The sequence below is a fragment of the Streptopelia decaocto genome (assembly GCF_964273445.1).
Source record: "Streptopelia decaocto genome assembly, chromosome: 11".
Classification (NCBI taxonomy): Eukaryota; Metazoa; Chordata; class Aves; order Columbiformes; family Columbidae; genus Streptopelia; species Streptopelia decaocto.
The window spans coordinates 10,558,601-10,579,071 of record NC_138666.1 but is presented as its reverse complement, the minus strand read 5'-3'; the positions used below and the strand labels follow the sequence as shown (position 1 = coordinate 10,579,071).

The 20,471-nt window shown below is 45.3% G+C and overlaps 2 protein-coding genes across 4 annotated transcripts in view; one reads left to right on the top strand and one right to left on the bottom strand.

The window, feature by feature from the left end:
- The window catches only part of PHAF1 (phagophore assembly factor 1), a 31,906-nt gene extending 27,347 nt beyond the window's left edge, over positions 1–4,559 (top strand). For 2 of the 3 annotated variants that reach the window (XM_082062988.1, XM_082062989.1), the window contains exons 15-17: positions 390–448; positions 2,001–2,073; positions 2,530–4,559. In XM_082062988.1, coding sequence (XP_081919114.1) covers positions 390–448; positions 2,001–2,073; positions 2,530–2,619 — 222 coding nt within the window. In that variant the 3' untranslated portion in view covers positions 2,620–4,559. The remainder of the gene's footprint in view (positions 1–389; positions 449–2,000; positions 2,074–2,529) is intronic. The other variant, XR_014185164.1, reaches the window with a different exon arrangement.
- A 5,572-nt stretch (positions 4,560–10,131) lies between these two features.
- On the bottom strand, positions 10,132–20,243 carry B3GNT9 (UDP-GlcNAc:betaGal beta-1,3-N-acetylglucosaminyltransferase 9). Its single transcript, XM_082062764.1, has 3 exons — positions 19,934–20,243; positions 14,239–14,407; positions 10,132–13,547 (listed from the first exon to the last, which is right to left on the bottom strand). The coding sequence occupies exon 3, from the start codon at positions 13,481–13,483 to the stop codon at positions 12,239–12,241; it is 1,245 nt and encodes a 414-aa protein (XP_081918890.1). The 5' UTR covers positions 13,484–13,547; positions 14,239–14,407; positions 19,934–20,243; the 3' UTR covers positions 10,132–12,238.
- Positions 20,244–20,471: the final 228 nt, after the last annotated feature.

Here is a 20,471-nt window from a genome sequence, read left to right as displayed (position 1 = left end):
TTTTTCCCTCTGCAAAGGTACGTAAGAGGATATTATGCTGAGGTTTCCTGCAGCTGCTTTGTTCTCCAAGATGTCCCCAAAATACTACAAGACTTTCCAGCTACATTTTACCCATAGGACGCATCGAATTCTTTTATATTAATAATTCTAATACAAAGCTGGTTTGGGACAAAATTAGAAGAAACCCTGAGAGGATTTCTTAGCCCTAGTAATGGATAGTTGTCATTACTGAGTATGGCTTCAGTCACAAAATAGTTCTGTAAATACAACCTCTGTGTTATTTGGCAAATGAGCATGTCACAGACAAAAATGTACATGACACTCTTCCTAGATAAAATGAAGGATTTTCCATGCCTCATTTTAACACAAAGTCTTTGATATATTTACAGTGGGACAGTATTCAGGATCTCCTGGGGCACCCTGTAGAAAAGCCAGTGGTACTTCACAGGTAAAGAATCTCTGTTTTCCTTGCAGGGATTGAGCTGATACCAGAGGATTTGTTTAGGCAGAGGAAGGGTGTTGATTGCACTAGTTACTTTTAGGATGCTTCGCTGATAGTTTCAGACTTTTTGACTACTAACAAGGCTGGATAGGTGCTCTCAGACAACAGACTGACATGCAGAATGACACCTTGGAAAATTTTGGAATCCGATTTCCAAAATTCCTTGAACTCTAATGTCTGGAGAAGAGCAAAGCAGCATGTAAAGAAGTTTCTCCGTTCACATGTAATAAATAGTGCAGATTTTTTTTTTTTTATACTGTTCACATGCATTTCAACAACATGACATTGTGTAGCACAGCGTGTATTGTATATGATAGCAGTCTGTCTGGAGGAGTTTTGCTTTTATGAAGATCCGTAGGTGCTCTGCAGTTCTTTCAGGCTGACTGAAGGTAGAATAGTGAGTGTCCTACAGGGGCTGAGTGGGGTGTTGGGTTCAACAGGCATTACCTGCTTGCGGTGCCATCATTCTGTGATAATTAAATGAAACTGCGATGTATCCTGAGACAAGTGTGAGTCATGGGTGCTGCAAAAATACTGCAGCAGTTTCAGATATACCTAACAAGGTATTTTCATCAGGCTTTCCTATGATTTTGAGTCTGATTTCCGCCTCCTCCCCCACCTCCCCTAAATCATTGTGCCCTTTGTTCCTCTTTACTCCTGTTTTATTCCAATGAGATCGTTAGAACAGAAGACACGTAAAGTAAAGCTGAGGTGAAACAGTGATTACATAGAGCCCTTCTGTTTTTCATCTGTGTTGTAGCAAGTAGTTCAACCACAGTTTGCTTTACTGAGCACATCTCAAATGTCTCAGACATGCAATTTGAGAAACTGACCAGTTACAAGAAAGGCCAAAAGGTAAATATTGGGGGGGGGGGAATTGGCTGTGATCTAAAATCCATTGCAGTCAGAGTCTGCTATTGTCATATGTATAATCCAAAAATATCTAGAATATCTGAAGGACAAGTGATACATTAATTGTAAAAATACTGTTTAATAAAATTTGGATTATTCTATTTCAACATCTTACAGGGTGATTTTTCAACATGATAAAACCAGTGAATTAATAGACAGCATATAGTAAATGCATTTGGTAGAGGCTGGGAAATTAAGTTGATTGAAGAGTAGGAAAGGATCTTGCCCAAAAATAATTTGTAATAAATTACATGGTGCTTTTCTCTTCCTATGTGTCTGCTGATTTTCAGGGTTCTTCCTGCTTAAGGTCAGTGAAAGAGAGTTTTCCTGTAGGGGTTGTTAGCAGTTTTTTGATTATTTTCTCCCAGAGTATTAAGAACAGCTCTGTGACACTGAGCAAAGGTGTCCTCAGGCTCACTTGGAATCCAGCAGTGATGCTGCATAACATAGATTTACTTTCTTTTGGTGAAGGCCGTTATAAAGATGCCATAATTTACCTTGTATTACAGAGTGGTTATTCTTTCCTAAGAAGTTCCTGATCCTCACACATCCTTTTTTTTTTCTTTTTCCCCTATTTTCTGCTCAGGTCATCATCTCCGAACAACACTAACCCATTTGGGTCAACCTTTTGCTTTGGACTGCAACGAATGATCTTTGAGGTTAGGTGAAAAACTTTCATATTTGAGCAAGAGAAAATGAGGAGTTTGCTATTATTACTACTGGCTTCTTATTTCCCCTTTCAAGAAAAGCCAGCGCTTGGGAGTGGCTGCATTTTTAGAGCTTATTGGCAGAAACAGGCAACTTTCCAGTCTCTTCTCTGAGGTTGCACGTTTGCATGCTAACACTGGGACTTCGCGTTTATCACCTAGAACTCATACTAGCAGGAGATGCATGTGCTCGGCTCTGAGTAGTGGTGGAGCATGCTGGTGTTTAAATGTGTCGTGGAAATCTAGAGACTGTTTTTAGGAACTAGCCAAGAGCTTGTTGCTTTCTTTGGTTGTTGGGATTTCTTTTTTCAGGCAGATCAGTTCCGTATTCACCATTTTCACTCTTCTGAGTTCCTGTTTGGTGTACAGTTCTTTTAATTGTCCTTTTTCCCTGCCGTCCTTTTGCAGGTGATGCAGAATAATCACATAGCTTCTGTTACTCTCTATGGCCCAACGCGGCCCAGCAGCCAGTTGAGAACATCGGACCTTCCCCAGTGAGCGTCCCCTGCAAAGTCAGCTAATCTCAATGCTACAAAATTAGTACAGCGTGCCTTGATTTGCTGCCACTTATAATATGGAAAGCACGTTATGATTTTTATTTTTATTTTTTTTTTCAACAAGCCTTTCCACCCAGGAGCGGGTGGAAGGGCAATTCTCTCAACCCTTCATCATGGGGCATGGAACTGTTGATGGAGGAAAGCAGCTTAGGCGCCTGTGCCGTCGTTTATTCCTCTCGGTTGCCCTCATCCTATGCAGCACAGACCCGAAGAGACTGTCCCTCCTTCTCAGCTGGCAGAAGGGGGGGATGGAAGAGGGGCATATAATGACTGCAAGAGTTAGAAGCACAAACTTTCTGAGCCTTGGAGCATCTGGAAGCAGGTATTGATTTTAGTCTGTTTGTGTTACCGTATTGATGTGGTGGTCACATTTTAAGAAAACGTGTGTGTATATATATATAGATATAAACACATCGGTATTTCTGTGGCTTAGGACATTGTACCAAGTGTGACAAGGATGTATATATGTCCATGATTTCAGGCACCACATCTTTGTGTAACTTTAAACCAAGCAAGTAGCATGTGCATAATACTTGGTTGTAACATTTGCACTACATACACTTTAATTACTTGATAAACGTTTATCTTCACTGAGGAGCATCTGTGTACTGGGTGTGAGTGGGGTGTGATGGTTATTTAATGTACGCTGCGCATAAAGCTTATTTATACAGTGGATCAAATTTATCCACCTTCCTGCACTAATATGTACTTGATATGCTGAAACTATTTTTTTCTGCCATGGCTGGTTTACTAATTTTTTTTTCATATGCAGTTTCAAAAAAAAAATCTGGAAGAGGTTGTTTCTATGACTGAATTATTTTAGTGAAAAGCTTTGATATGATTTTTCATACTACAGAAAAATGTAACGAAGAAATAGAATTGCCTCATTTGCCTCTGTTCCAAAATCCCTTCTTCCTGCTCTGTTTCCTTAGAGAAAGGAAAGCTGTATATAATGGTATCTCGTAAAGAAATTCTGCCATCACCAAGAAAACCTTTTTCTGTAACTTTTGATGTGTGATTTTAATTTATGCCAAAGGTTTAGCCAAAGACATCCTTATTGTGGTTTCACCATTTCTGTACATAATGCTAACTGCACACCCCACCCCAGCAGACAGGATTTAGGCTTCTTTCTAGTTGGGAGATGCTGCTCGCGACATTTTATCCCAGGAGGATACTTTAGGTTTCTAGTTCTCTTACCAGTCTTATTTGGGGGAAAATAGGTGGTCTGTCTTTGAAATATTGAACCCTTTTTAAAAATGGACAAGAGAAATGTATAATTTTATCCCATTTTTAATATTTTGGTGTAGCAACTTGTGATACATAGATGACAATTTTGTGAGTTTTACTATGTGTGTACAGATTTTGTAAATATGACATTTTTGTAATTTTAACTCCATGTACAGTGTAATCCTGTATAGTTTATCAATGAATGAGAGATAGGAAATCGAATGTTAACTGAAGTTTTGGATCCTGGACCAGTAGCAGGGATAAATGTGTGTGTGTGTGTGTGAGATGTTCTTTGCCATTTAGTCTTCCTGTATACTGTGATATTCTAAACTGTTTTGCTAAAACAAACAAAAAAGCCCCATGGAGAATCTAATGGATAAGGAAAAAGTTACTGTTTACGTTTATCCCTAGGTGTCACTCCTGTTGAATCCCTGTTCAATCTGTGCTGTCTCCTGTGATCATTGCTTGCTAAGAAAATCCTATGCCTCAACCTTCCTTTTGTTTCCTCTCTAATTTTAATTTCATTTTACATAGCCCTTCTGTAAATTAAATGGAATAATAATGAGCATGTACACTGAAAGAAAAATAAAATGAGACTCTCAGTTACTGTTTTTGTGTTAAATACAGTTGCTGGGTGTTTTTGTAATAAAATCATGGATGTCTTTGCTTTTTTTCCTTACCAATCAGTCCCTTTATTTTACTGTCTTTCAGACGTTACATTTAATGTATATGACTAGTGTTCCTCCTTCAGAGCTGATACAGTCTGTTCTCCAAAGAAGCAGTATAAAAACTAACATAATTGCGGTCTGTTTCCTAGTAGACACATGAAAGTATATTATAAATTGTTACCCTGAAGTGGAGAAGGAAAGTCTTTAAATACAATAAATAACACCGCGGCTTCTGTATTGTGTTCAAAAACGTGATTGTTACACTCACGGCAGCCCTTGGGTATCATTACAATCAATCAAGAGTGTGAATATCCTGCAACAGGATGGAAGAAATTCTGCAGCAAAAGGAGCAAACGTGAATTCTGCTGCTTTCTCCCGCCCCAAGGTACTTCAGTAGAGCAGCATTGAAACTCCGGGTGCCATTCGCATCCCTCCTGCACTGCGGGGTCACGTAGGGCAGAGCACTTTGCTCTCCCTCTTCCAGCATCCCTCAGTTCTGGAATAGAAAATAACCTCGCTGAGCGTGCTCTTGGAGAATTCTACCATCTCTGTTATTGAGGTGGTGTGTGTGCTTGTGCTTGTTACTAAAACATGACCGCAATCCTGCTGATAATTTCAATTGATTTTAGTTAATCCTTTTCTAGTAAAGGCTCCAGCTTAGCTGCAGGAAGAGGTAAATTCTTGATGGGATGATTTGAGTCATGGGTATGCCAATGCTACCACTATCCTGCTTCAAGCATATTTGGTGAGGTGAGGTCAGGAGGCTGCTGCAGCGTGGCCTTGGGACAGGCTGTCAGTATTTAACGGCCTCAGCGACTCCATCTTCACGGGTGATGCTCTGAGGCAAAGCATAGTGTAGATAAATGAAATGTGCTCTCTTAACAGCCCACATACTTCTCTAGGTCAGTCCCTTCGTCTTGAAAAGTTCCTCTGTAGCAGACAAAAATTAAAAGCAACTTTGCGTCTTGTCCGCTGCTGATGGGCTGAGTGTGGAGCATTTGTTTGACTTTGGGGAGAGGCAGAGCTGACAAAGGACACGGGAGGTAATGTGGAGCAGCTCTTTGGGGTTTCATCACCGTTCCTTTGTGATTGGAGCTGCTCAGAGCTCGTTCCTGAGATGGTTCGATTTGTTTGCTGCTGTTTGGACTAAGCCAAGCTGATCCTATGTGGATGCTTTAGGGAAGCTGCTGTGGAGCCTTGAGGGCTTTCTGGTGTGAAAAGGTTCAGACTGTGTGGAGGGGAGCTGGTGGCAGTTTTGAATCTCCAGACCGAAGGGAGAAAGGAACAGGGAATCGCGGAGCTCTGGGGGAGAAGGTGAGGATGGTGTGGGGGGAAGTGTGGGGCTGTTTGCTTGAACCCAAAGCTGTTCTGACAGGGGTGGGTGCTCAGGGTGCCAGCTCGAGCTCTGCAGGGCCAGCTGGGCAGGGTGCATCCCCTTCCCCATCCCCTCCCTAAGGAACCCGGGGATTGGGGCCATGTCGGATCCCATCCCAGCAAGTGCCCGTGTTAGGTCTGTGTGTGGTTTGATGCATGTGTGTGATGTGTGTGTTGATCCATCATCTTGGTTTCATATGAAAAAGCTGTTTGATACAATGTTAAGTAAAATTACATTTTTAATAAAATACATTGTGCGTATGATCCAATTTTGATGTGTGCCTTTTGCGCAGAAATTAAAGACTCTGTGTGTGTCTCTGCTCAACTTGAATGTTGCAGTATTTTCCACAGTATTTCATTTGCTTACATTCAATAAAACTGATTATTGTGCCCTTTGTGGAGGTGAAACTGACATTTCTTCCCATACTTTTCAGACCTGCAAGCAGTCCCTGGGCTCCTGTGAATATTAAAATACAGCCAGTACTATATAGATCAGTGCTGCTGTGTAATACTAGAACCCTCTGTTCCCCCAAATGCAGTTCCTGTCAAGAAAACCTAATCTTCTGTTGCCGGGAACTGTCACATTTCTAATTCTAAACAGGTTTGGTTTTGTGAGGCTTTTTTCTGAAATAGTAATCGGGTGGTGTGTGAGAACTGATTCACGCACTCATGATCATTTGTAGTGTTCCAGAACTCCCATCAAACGTGTTTAAAACAGAATCTTCCCTACGGCTCAGCGCTGCAGCAAGACGGTGATTCATCGTGATCAGGGGCTGGCGGGAGGTTCCACACCAGCTGGTGTTTTCCCAAGGGAAACCGAGGCCGTTGGTGCCCACTTCACGTGGACTTTGTACACGTCGCTTGTCACCGTCACTCAGCAACACTGCTGAGCTGCAGGTCTGCCAGGCCCTGTGTTGGGTGGCTCCAAGTGGATATGAGAGTAAATCTGCATGTGTGAAGCCGGGTGGCTCTTACGTTGAAAGAAATGTATCTGAGCTGTAGCTTAAATGCTTCAGAGCATTTGGACAAGGACCAAGGTGTCTGGTATGGCAGAGTTTCATATGTGCTGCTTGTGGTTTATAGGGCTTTGAGTTCAGAATAATTTTTGGTGTTGTGATGCAAAAAATGTTCCATCTCTGCAGATACAATTGTTCCATTTGCCTCATAAACACCTTTTTTTTTTTAATTATACCTCCTTTATCTTGGCTTCACCAACACAAAGTAGTGTCTTCTCTGGCTGACCCCGTCAGACATAACCTGACACAGCACAAGGAGCCAAATCTGAATACATCACTGTGTGTGTCTGGGGAGTTAAAACACAATTCAGTTGCAGTTGGTTCTTTTCATGTTACGGTATGGCCCAGGATGTTTCAGAGTTAAGGCTGAAGCAAAATAAGGGGAAATTAAAAACAGAGTTTACTGAAGATCTAAGTCTTAAGCGTTACAAAAGGATCGGGAGTTAATGAAGGAGGGCACTTTGTTCTAAGCCAGGGTATAACCAGTTCCCCGAGCGAAAACTGCACCTACAAAGGGATTTGGGTTTGCAGGGAGTTTTTTGTGTTGCTTGGAGGGTTCAGGCTGTACTTATATACAACTAAAATTCACATAGGCAGAGAATACGGTAACTAATAAAGTCACTGTTCAAATGTTTTATATGCCAAACCTTATATCCGAGGCTTTTGTTTCGTTTGTGGAGATGTGCATTTTTCCAGCGGGCAAAATCGTTCCTCTGCATGATCTGGGAACACAGACCCATCAGAACAGTGGGAAGGTAAGCTGGAATCTGCAGGGTAGGTCACTTCTGTGGTGTAGGATCGGGTTTATAACAATAACTTTTGTTCTGGACTAGACTGTACTGCTTTAACATAACCTTTTCTCTTTCACACCCTAATTAATTTTGTCATTTTAAAGTACTGCATATTGCAATTTTGGAAGCTGATTTTAAGTGCCTTAATGTTTCACACCTCCGCTACATATTCCAATTAGTTCACCGGTTTCGTTCCAGTATTAACATCCTTCAGAGAGACGCTTAGTTTAAATACCACTGACTAAAAAAGCCCTGCATGATCATGCAGCGCGCAGTCTAATCAACTAAGTAATCAAAACAGCCTGAATCACTGTATTCCCTTTTCACCTCCCCTGGTCTCTTTTAGAAAACCCAAACTCCCGACATCCCAAGTTTGCCCTGTTCCTTGCTGGGGAGCTCTGTTGCATCTATAAATACGGAGGCTACAAAGATGCTTTCACCCTTCTGCTCCTACAGCTGCAGTGAGCGTTTGTCTTAATGCCATGGTTTTATCCCTGACCCAGCTCTGTCACCCCCCTGGGGACAAGGCAGTCACTGCGGAACTGTGTCATTTCATGGGTTTTTTCGCTGGGCTGGGAAAGGGAGGGAGAGAGAGAAGATCCGTGAGCCGGGTTGGGATGGATGGGAGGGAGCGTTGCTGGTCAGGACTGGTGGGGGAGCTGTTGGCTGCTCTTGGAGGGACTCAGATGCACTTCAGGATTTAGTTTTCCTCTCATTTCTCAGTGTGGTTTTCTTACTGACCATAAGCCTAGAAAATAATGAAAAGTTGGATTTAAAAGTGTTACTGGTTTTGGTGAATGTCAGCAGAGTTCGTAGCATCGCTAGGGATGTGGGGGGGTCATTTCCAGGGTGCCGAGACCTGCAGCTCCAGCTGGGAGGCACAACTCAGGGGCTCAGCAGTTCTTCAAATTGTGCTTGGGGGTAGACTTCTTCTTCCCCCCGATCTGATGATCTTTCAGCACTGCCCAGCAGTGTTCTCAGTGCTAATGTTTAGTGAGGATTCTCTGAGCCGTTTGATTATATTCCACTGTTGGATTTTGCAGCCGGGGTTTGCTTCTGAGAACCTGCTGTAGAAAGATGAGCAATTAAACTGCAGACAGGAAGGACAGTATTTTAACATTCAGTTGCTTCAGAGCTGCCTTTGGCTTTCTTTTTTACGACGGCTAAGTCAGCAGTGGCCTGACCGAGTGGTGCATCTTGGCATTCGCTACCAGTTTATGTGTTGAGAGATGCATTCGGAGGTGCTAAATGTGAGGTTCAAGCCAGCTCTGCTCGTTAGAATGACCAAATCTGGTTATTTATGTACAGTAGGAACAAAATTTGACTGTGTGTGGATCCCTGGGCTTCAATAAAACCTTCTGTACTGTATTGGCTTCAGATGTTTATGTCTGTCTCGAGGAAGTCTGCTTGCTTTCCTTGCTACTGGTGGAACCCGCTTAAGATGTTTTTATGTTTTCTCATGGGTAAGTCATGAAAAATGCCAAGCAAGGCTTTGTAGCATAACCCCGACTGGTGCATTGAATTAGCCGGTTCATAAAAGCTGCTCAGAATGTCATTCTGAAATGAATCGCTTGGGTTTTCTCAGATGCACCAGAAAGGTGGGTAGAGGGTCCTTCCTGCCAGCTCCTGTACACAACTAGGGTTTTAGGATTTCCTGAAGAGACCCCATCGTTAAGGAAACAATCTCCAGCTCGAAGTCAAAGATTTTTGCCTGCGGTAGCGAACTGATTGAACTTCAGGGCGTGCAGCCCTGCCCTCCAGCATTCTGCTCACATTTGGGGTCTGGGAACTTCCAGCTCCACGGCAGAACCAAGCAAAAACTGTTAAAACCGGCTCAAACGGGCCATGCATCCGGCTGGAGAAACACGAGCACATGTATCTTTCATTAATAGGTGCTAGATTTAGTATTCATTGAATAAAAGAAATGAGCTATTCTATGGCCTAAGACAACAGAGCAAACAGTTTGCTCTAGTTCTGTTTCTGTCAGCTCGGGGTATGTGCTGGCACAGGTGATGTTGAAAAACTTTGATCTGGGACAAAATGCACTTATTAATGCTGTATTGTGGGTAGATTGCAGATCTGAAGACATTTATAGAGGGAGGAGCCAACCTCTGTGCATCCCCAAGTTAAAAGGAGGATCTTAACAAGGACTACTGAACCTGACTAGCTGCTCTGTAGGAAATCGTAAGGTAAGCCGTCTTTATTCTTCCGTCATTGCTGTTAAATTAAGTCCAGCACAGGGAAAGATTTCCCAAGTTATCCAAAACACTGAATAATGTATTTTTTCATGTTGCTGCCTTCATGAAAAATACCTGTGGTGTTAGTTTTACAACATGTGTGCAGATGCACTGGACAGACTCACTCTGACAACTAGAGGCACGTCTGCATGCTGTCTTTTAATTGTGGTATAAATAATTTCCCAAACTGTAAACTAATCACAGGTAATACATTTCTGTACAAGCTCATAGATACATAGGTACCACACGTTAGTAAACAGGGGCATGATGGGCTTTCTTCCACCAGCAAGGCTCTGGCTCATTTCCACACCCCACAGAGCTCCTGGTAAAGCTCACACGAGCATTTTGTACTTCAGGATTGCATCCTGGAAATATCCCAGATCAACACGTGGTCTTTTGATTTCTGTAGAGTCGACCTTTCCTTGGAAACACATTATTGTGAGGCTTAAATGCTTATGATGAAGATAACTTGTAGGACTTGCTAATAGTCTACCAACACACATTCCCAGCTTGCCTTCCTTCATGTTGTGTGTAGTTAATCTGCGCACTGAGCCTGGATTATTGCTGGGTGGGAGGAAGGCTGGACCCAGATACAAAATGCAGCTGCGCTGCAGGCTCTGTTCAAAGGAAAGCAGCTTCCTGCACATTTACTGTCGTTTCCTTTGAAGTTGTGTGTATGTGCCTTCCTGAAGAAGGTCGGGTGTTCTGTAATGGACAGGAATTTTGTTGAGGGGTAAAAAATTGCAAAAGGATTAATAAACACAGTACCAGAGGTGAATTCAGGCTCTTTGCCCCATGAATTTCATAGCTTTTTGACCCCGATTTAGAGGAATTTACTTGTCCAAGAAAAGGATGTTCTTTTAAGGCAATCTGCTGCTGGAAAAAATCCCAAAATGTTCCAAAGTATTGATTGTTCTTTGAAAAACTAAGCCATCCAATGTACTTGTCCGATGCTTACATTACTTACAAAGTTACAGATGGACCGAAACTTGGAAAACTCAACCGAAAGATTGCTGTGTGGTTTTGCTTTCTTGCAATAAATTTAGAAAGGTTTTTGTTCCGAAGCTCTTCTGTCTGAAGATCACTTTCTCCCTTTACGTGATGCCTGTGGCAGTATGGAAATTCTTGGCTGCTCTTTGCAGTTGCCTGTGTGCCAGGCGAGAGCACCGGGGTCTGTAGAAACCAGCCTGGTCCATTGACAAGTTCTCCTTTGGTTTGAAGAAGCTCCCAGATGTGACACAAGCAGCAGGTCCGTGTGGTTTTACCTGCACAAGCAAAGGCCAAAGGGTCTCTCCAGATGCAAACCTTCTGAAGATCTGGAGTGGGTGGTGAGAGAGATCAGATACTGTTGGATGACTTTGAGTTTTCACTGAGTGTCAGTTGGCACAGACAGCCTGAGCTCATGGAAGTGCCAAAAACTGGTCCCCTGAGTCTGTCAATGGAGCAGATATTTGAAATGAGGAGTTGCTACCAATAATGAAACATCAATACTCGGCGGGATCAACTCAAAGTTCTTCTTGTCCTTTCTTTAAAGGCACTTTGGAAGTCCACCCCTTCCCAGTTATCTATCTGTTTGTCCTTTGCCGAACCGGCCACACCAGCCTCAGCCTCCAGTTTGTTTTCTTCTAGTCCACCCTATCTGCAACATAGAATCATAAAATCATTTTGTTTGGAAGAGACACTCAAGATCATCGAGGATCTTACGACCCCATTTCGATAGCTATATTTTGTTCTTCTCTTCTTATGAAGCCTTCAGAAAGCCAACCAGGCAGCAGGGATTTGATATGAGCGTATGCTAAGGTGACTTGATTTCCTTTACTCTGGTTACTGTGTAGTTTGGTCGTTTCTCAATGAGTCCGAGTCAAGGTAACAAGTTGACAATGATCCCTGTGCTCTTTTTTCATTTCTCAGATTTCTAACAATGCTGAAAAATCTCCAAGGACTGCATTTTGCAATGTGCTTTTTGCACATTGGCCCACTAAGCACTACTACAACACTAATAAATAATAATAAATTAAAGATACTGGATGGTTATTTGGACTCAGTAATGGAGGAGGACCTACATGATACATATGTGCAAATGTGGAATTTTGGCAAATTCCAGCAATAGTTTTTCATCTTCTCTTGAAAGTGTAAATAAGCTGTGCTAAAATATTCTGCTTCTACAGTCAGTTTAATTGGTTGTGACAGTTCCAGGTTCCCTTTCTCAGCTGTTTTGCTCTGTGGTTCTGCTGCAGTCTGCCTGCATTATCTGAGGGGTGATGCCTGTGTTGTCTGAGCTTTCCTTTTCCATTGGAAAGGCTTCTTCACTTGCTTCTTCTGAGTACAGGAAAGATGGGGGCTGTGGAGCAGGTTCCACATTAGCCAGATCTCAGCAACTTTTAGACTGTGAACCACCATGAGATCTTTGTAAAAACAGGGGTCAAATGTCTGTAGGTGTGGGGCAGCAGATGGCTTGACAATGCCAAAGGTCTTGAACCCTTCATGCAAAATGGGTTTGAGGTTGATTCTCTGTAAGCACATGCCCAAAAAGACGTCGTCGATGGGGAAGAGTTCCACCTCTCTGCAAGCCCTGGAGAGCTTCCTCATGGTGTGGCTGGACAGCAAAAACCCTCCTCCCCCTGCGTAGGCTGGGTAGATGCTGAGCCCGTACATGGTCTCTGGGATGTAGTATTTGCTCTTTCGGACACGGATAGGGCGGGCATTGTAGATGATGTCCCCAACAAAGAGGTCCTCAGCGGGGTCATGTCTCTCAAGGAAGTCAACGATGTTCTCGACATTGACAAAAACATCGGCGTCACCTTTAAAAATAAATTTCACATTGTGGCAGAATTCAGCAGCCCAGTTCAGGAAGTGGATCTCCTTCAGGGTCAGGTTGAAGAAAGTGTCCATGAAATCCCAGAGTAAAATATCCCGGTATACCTGACTCTCCTGATGGATCAGGGTCTCCCATGTTGCCAGCGCTGTCCTATTCTTTGGTGTTCCAAGGAGGAACACTCGCTGGATCTGCTCCCCGTTCACCAAACCCTCCCTGCCCCAAGTTTTTCGGACAATCTCACGTCTGTCGAAGTCTTCAACTACCGATTTGATCGCAATGAGCAGAAAGGGACCTCCAGGTGTTTTCCTGCATTTCTTGGGCTGGTTAATGAGGAGATTGAAGTTCCTGTTGTCTTTGTTTAGGAGGTAGCGCTTGAAGTTGAAGGCAGAATCAGTCAACGGGGGTGGAGCTGTAGTTCGGACCCTGTTGTTGGCCACTTCTGTTCGTCTAACAATAGGAGTGACTTGCGGTCTGGGTACTGTTGCCTCTGCTGGCATCAGTCTCCAAGGTGCTCTGGGGTCAGGGGATATTTTTGGTGTTATTGAAGGCTTCTTCTGTGTTGGCTCCTTGTTTCCTACTGGGACTAGATGTTCCAGCTGGGAGTAGAGTAGAGAGCAGAGCGCTGCCAGCAGGATGAGGGTACAGATCGCATCCCCCTTGAGACGAACTCTCATTGTCTCCGCGGTGCTTCTGGGACTGTTAAAAGCTGTGTTGGAGCTGCCTGGCACCAATGTCCATCTGTAAATAAACGTACAGTGTGTCAGCAATGTGGACTTGGCATCTTCGAAGCATGCAGGCAAGACTAACTCAAACGCCGTTTAAAAAAACAGCAGCAAAGTGCATTTTAACTCGTACAAACACTTGCCCAAAGGCACAGGGGTTGCAAACCTAACCCTGACCCACGTGCTTTGGCTCTGTGACTTGGTTAGTTAAGTCACCAACCTGTCACCCATCCTGAAAACTGCTCCCTAAGCACGAGGTGAAATCAGCCCTTCCTCCCCATCCCTTTCTGCCCAATGCGTTTTGCCATTTCGGAGATTTTGCTGCTTAGGGGGAAGATAAGGTGAAAAATTATGAACAATACCATTCTTCCATAAATCATTAGTTTGTGGTTTCTTTTCATTTTTTCCACTCCCCTCAACTTTGTAACTGTTTCTTGCTGCTTTTACCCTATTTGGGTGGAAACGGGGAGGCACAGAGCTGACTGTTCAGTGGCCGCGTGTCCCTGGCATTTCCTTGCACACAGAGCCAGCTCTTGTAAAACAGCTGTGATTTGTCCTCCAAAGGGAATACATTAGGCATGCTCTTGAATGCACATAGGGCCTTTTGCTGCCAGTAATCTTTATAAAATATTAAACCATTATAAAGAACTTCAATTAATAAGGTTGGAAGGGGCACAGGTGTTTTGCCTCCCCCAAATCACCCTTACCAGTAAGCACGAGGTGGGCAAATAAATCCCAGTATGCAGAAGCAAGGCAGAGCCTGGTGTTATGAATGTTTTATTCATTCGTGAGAGCTGAAAGTGCCTCTTGAAATACAAGATTTGATTCCTTGCGCTTTTCCCAAAGATCTTCTGTCTCCTTCGATCAGTTCTTCAACTGCAAACAATAAAAAATAATAATAATGAAAGAGCAGTAAGTCACCTCCAGGGACGGTGACTCCCCCACTGCCCTGGGCAGCCTGTTCCAATGCCAACAACCCTTTCTCTGAAGAAATTTTTCCCAATATCCAATCTAAACTTCTACTGTCACAACTTGAGGCCACATCTCTCACTGTTTTCTGGCCTCTAACAGAGATTGCTAGGGTTTTCTCAACTTTTTGGCCTTTTTACTGTACCTTTCACTCCTCTCCTAGGCGAGGCAGATGTTTTAACCAGCGTAGCTTTGATATTTGATAACAGGATTGTGGAATTTTCTCTGATCTCTCATAAATTGTTGTTAACAAGGTTAAAATAATCAGAAGCTGTTTTCTGTTTATGTTCTTTCTGCCACTTGACTTGGCTCATAACTATTTTCAGCCTCGCAAAATAGTCTCTTCTAATGCATATAGGATGTTAGTTTGCATTTTACATCTGTCACGTGCAAATTGCCTTTGGCAAGTCCCGATTGCGGTTCTCTCCAGCAACTCGCTGTGTTTCAGTTTTGCACTAAATCATCCTTTATCTGTCAGGATGTGGTTCCCAGCAGGCTTTTCCTCATGTTGCCTTCAATAATTTTGAAGGCAAGCTCTGGGGATATGAAAGGATGGTCCCACTTCACCCAGAACACGCTACCGAACTGGATCTGCTAAGGAGACAGAGTCTGTCTATCTTGTGCCCATCTGGAGTGAGAATTTTTCTCAGAGCTATTGAGATACCTAAAATAGGGTCCCTCTAGCAAAAAGCTCATCAGAACTAAAATTGAGGCATTTTTCCTCCTTCTGTTGCGATGGGATGAGCTTTATGTGCACGTGGTCCCTGGAGGAAGCAGATGTGGAGTCCTGGTGGGACGGATCCTGATGGTGTCGGATGTTTGTGCCTCTCCACTCAAGCTCTTTGTAAAGCCTCATCTTTCCCCACTGTATAGCTTTATTTTTTTCCTTTTCTATGCAACAGTTTGATCTTATTACAGCTGCCAGGCTCCAGCAGGTAATTAGGGAGCTGGATGAAAGTCCTGGCTCTTTCTTACGTTTAATTTTATCAGCGAGAGTTTGGAATAAAATGTATGTGTCATGAAACTTGTTATTTCCATGACTTACAAATTAATCCTGCCAGCATCTTGGAATCTGGCAATAAATGCCCTTGGAAAAGCCAAGAAAAACCCTGAATTGTTACAAGCCTGGGCAGATAGCCTGAATTTTCTTCTGTGTTTTCATTTATTGAAAGAAACGAATCTGAAATAGCAGTTTCCATGCTGAAATAAAACAGTTCAGTGCTGAATATAGACATCTCATTTTCAAAAGAAGTTGCCAGCCCTTGATGCGATTACTTGATCGAATTATGTAGGTTTTCCAGCCTTTTGAAGGATTACCCTGGATTATTACACAGGTGTGAGCTCTATCCATGGATGTCAGTGTGGGAAAAGCTGTCCTGTTCTTGATTTCAGAGGGATTGATGATTCTGGCAGACACTCCACTATGTCCTAAAGCCAGAAAGATTATTCATCCACCTCGACACCAGAAAGGAAAAAAAAATTACAGGGCTATTAAAGCAAGCAGAAAGTATTTGCTGCCAAACAAAAGAGATGTGATCACAGCAGAGCGTTCCTCGACACAGCATCTCTGCATCTCCACATCCAAGGCAGATGCATCTCTGCTTCATACACCGCTGTGAGTGATCTCCATCCAACATCCGTCTCCACCTGGGGAAGAGAAGGTTCCAGGGAGACCTTACTGCAGCTTTTTGGTACTTAAAAGGGGCCGATAAGAAAGACGGGGACAGACTTTTTAGCAGGGACTGTTGAGAGGGGACAAGGGGTGATGGTTTTAAACTAAAGGAGGGGAGAATCAGGCTGGACATGAAGAAGAAACTTTTTACACTGGCCCAGGTTGCCCAGAGAGGTGGTGGATGCCCCATCCCTGGAGACATCCCAGGCTGGGCTGGACGGGGCTCTGAGCAACCTGATCTGGTGAAGATGTCCCTGCTCATGGCAGGGGTGGCACTGGGTGAGCTTTGGAGGTCCCTTCCAACCCAGACTATTGTATGATAATTCTGTGATGGTGAAATGGAGCTGGGGTTGTAAAACTGCTGCATCATTGGATGCCTCCGGGAACACGGGCTGAGCTGCCAGGGCTGCCTCCTGTGTCCTCCAAGCCTGGAAAAATGGGCAGTTGTCCCTCATGTTTGCTGCCCAGGGGTGGCTCTGGTTTGGAGTCCAGTTGGCCGGGCCTGAATGGGGCGGTGCAGTTTGCCCAGCGGTGTGACACGGCGGGTCTTGGGGACAGTTTGGAGTGTCGCGTGTTGAGCTGTGAGCACCAGCAATCTTAGAGGGCTGAGAGATCCCATAACCACGAGGTGGCAACATGGGGAGCCTGTATGCAGGGGGAACGTGCTGGAAGGACCAAGGGGGCCACAGCCTGCTTGGCTTGAGAGGCTCCAAAATGCTCAGAAGCTGGAAGTGGCCGGAGATGGACACAGCACCCTGGGGAGCATCCAGGCAGGGAACGTGACCTGCGCTGTTGCATGCTTGGGCAGAGCGCCCAGTCCTCCGTCTGGTGTTCATTTATTTGAGAGGAGGATTCTGAAATATGGCCAAGGAGCGCTGCAATAAAAGCAGTTAAGTGATTTTTTTTTTTTCTTCAAAATTGCTAGTACTTTGTTCCCAGTTGAATGACGTGAAGCCTTGAGCTCATCCTGGAAACTTCCTTCTTTTGCAGCAGCCGTCACGTCTCCATCGCTCGGCACTTCTGCTCACATAGGCCCAGGTGGGAAAAAGCCTCTGGATCGTGTCCCAGCAATCAGTCAAGGAGCTGCGGTGATTCTGGCCTGTTGCTTTGTGCCATGAAGAGTGGTTATTCGACTCACCCAGCCTCGGGAGCAGCAGCTTTGGTAGCGAGGCAAGCTGAAAATGTGGTACGCTGAACAAGAGGGTACGAAACACAGCAACGAGCTCTGCTGGACACTCATCCCAGCACAGCTCCTGGCACCAACCGTCCCCACCAAGCACGGCTGTGGCTTGTCCACAGATCAGCTTGCTGCCCCACTTCATGGGAGCTGGTGCTTCAAGGGGTTTTAGTGCCGGACAATTCCCCCCTCTGCGTTCCCGTGTGTTTATGAAGGGGGCTTGTTTGGAGCTACAGGGTTACAAAGCCACGCTGAACAATTCGATCTTCTTGACTAGAAGACAGGACATGCTGAAATACAAGAGATGCCCTCTGGCCAGTTGGTTAGTGCAAAGCCCTAGGAAAATGAAGTAACCAAAACAGTCGCTAAGCTGCCTTACCAGAAAAAAAGAGCCCATCTCATTTAGCTGCTTAGAAGTTTTGATCTCTGTAAACAGAGAATAAGCTGTAGGATTTAATTAGCTGAATGTCTTAAGAGACCATTCCCAGGAGTTGGGATCATGAACCAGAGCCGAATGAACGCAGTGCAGGGAGCAGAGAACATCAGTGCTCAGCTGCACACCGTGGCTCTGCTTGGATGCTGGTGGCCAGTGCCACCGTCACAGCAGCGCTCTGTCCCCGCGCGCAGTGTCACCGACACAGTGTCACCACTGCCGTTACTTGCATTGCAGCATCTGGAGGCAAAATCTCTGTTGTTTGAAACACTGCACAAGCAGGTAACAAAAACGCAGCCCCCGCTCCAAAGACCGTTTCCAGCTTTCCTGTCGGAGCTGCTTTTCAGGCCAGTGCAAACGAGTGCATGAGATCCATGCTGTTACAGGACAGGGCGCCTTACTTACTGCTTGCCCCAGTCCTGAAATATGTGGTTTCATCAGCTTCCCAGCTGGCTGGTCCCGTTTTATTATAGTCTCTCCTGTCGGCGCTGTCAGCCTCACCGTCGCACTGCCAGTCACACGTTAGACAACAGCTCACAAACAGCTGCTGCGGTTGTCTCCGTGTAGCTTTCACCCCCGTCGGTGAAGTTTTCATGAAGTATTTGAACTGAAATGCAGAGAAACCGCAGAGCTGCTAAGCGAAGGCTAGAGATGGATGCTAAGAAGTCTGCTCTCACTTACAGAGGTCCCAAAAAAGAAACTTGCACCATCCCTGGTGGAGAATCGCGTAGTACTGTGGCAAAAGGCAGCAAGGGAGCCCCGGTGACCCTGGGCAGAGCTGGTTGCCCACACAACCGTCCCCGTGGCCCCCGGGAAACATGGGCTGCTGGCAGCGCTCCTGCCGTCGCCCTGCTGAGCTGGGTAAGTCGCTCAGGGACACGTGGCGCCTTTTGGGGGCTGCAGCTCTGCTGCGTGTGAGCAGCGTGGGATGTTCCCCGGCCCTTTCGGGGCAGGACGAGCCATCGGGGCAGCACCCGTGCAGGGTGGTGCTGCTACCAGACGCAGTGTGGCCAGCCCCAGCAAACGGGGAAAGAAGGCACAGCAAACGGGCAAAGAAGCTCCAGCAAACAGGGGAAGAAGCTCCAGCTCCTCCCAAGCACAGCACCATGTCTATAACAAGAGTGTTCAGCTGCTGGCAACGTTAGGAAATGGTAACACGCAATTATCTTCCGCAGCCTTTGCAGCCGTGAGAGGTACTTTCTGAAATCCAGACGCAGGCTTGCATGTAGGTGGTCTGATTTTCAGAATTATGGAGAGCTCAGCAGCTCAACTTGCACCCCCAGTGCTTCAGGGAGACAGGGCCCTCCTGGAGCGGCCAAGTGCAGGCAAAGAACTTGCACGCTCTCTTGCAAACATTAATTTCCCTGGTCCCGGGAGGAGCATAAAGCCTTGCAGGCTTGTGAAGGGGTAAGAAACGGCCCCACTGACACAACCGCCCTCCTTTCCCAGCCCTCCCCAGGCTGCAGCACTTGGGTTTCTTCAGCTCCCAGACTCTCTTCTGATTTGATAAAGAATTTGCCTGATGTGCCCCAAAACCCAGCAACTACAGTGCATTAGCATGGACTTATTATTTCAAGATGATAGCTGAGGCGTAAGTTTATCAGAATCTGCCCAAAAGCTGTTAAAAAACTTGATCACTAACAGCTCATTTCACTGGGACTGAGCTTTTTTTCTTTCTCTCTTTGCAACACTAGAGAATTTGAAAATTCCCATGTTTTGCTGAAAGCATAGAATAGCATAACACAGGGGAAGATCCATATTTCTTTACTGATGAAGAATGGCTTGTAAATGTAATGTGCCACCACTGAAGCATGTTTGCAGTTGAGAAGGAACCCTGTCTTGTAGCACTGAAGACATTATTTAAAGAAGCCCCAAACTTTCTTCTGTAAAAACAACGTCAAGCACACATAGAAGGTTCTTTGGAAAATAAAGCATAAAGCAGATGTAGCGGGGCCAGAGGCTGCACGTTCAGAGCCTGAAGCTGACCCTGCTGCATGTTAACAATCACGGTTCAGGTTGCTGCGTGTAATGACACGGCAAGAGCAATAAGGCAAAAAGAAAAGCCGCGGGCTAGAGGCAAAGCAAGAAGGACAGACTCCAAATCACACCGTCCACAGCAGAACTGATCAAACATACATAATAGATACTTACATCCCATTCGATAGCGCTGATCCTGCGTCCCCTCGGTAATGTCCCGGCAGCAGGCTGCCAAGTAGGCACATCTGGATATCGTTAGTGTCAGACATTCCTCAGCCTTTGAGCGAAACCGAGGAAACCCTGGCTGAGCCGAGCAGCGCCCGTTCCCCCGCACTCTGAGCCCTTTTCATGCTGAACCCCGGCAGAGCTTCCCCCAGCCCGGGTGCCTGAAGCCGGGGTGTGTGTGCCAAGGGGGGCTGGGGCGAGACGCTGGGTTCCCTCCTCGCACAGCCCAGCTCGCCAGAGCGTGGGGGAAGGAGCGGCCGCAGATGGAAGGAGCTGGGTCTGTGTCCAAGGGCCGGACACGTGACCGTGGGCTGGGAGCGCAGTCGGGATCAGCACCGCCAGCCCCGCTCCTGCTGCGCCCACAGGGACCAGGTGTCGAGGGACAGAACGTGGAGATGGGCTGGGGGCTTCCAGCTGTTCTGCTGTTGTACCGGTTAAAAATAACAACCACAACAAAGGCTTTTTTTTCTTTTTTACTGTAACATTT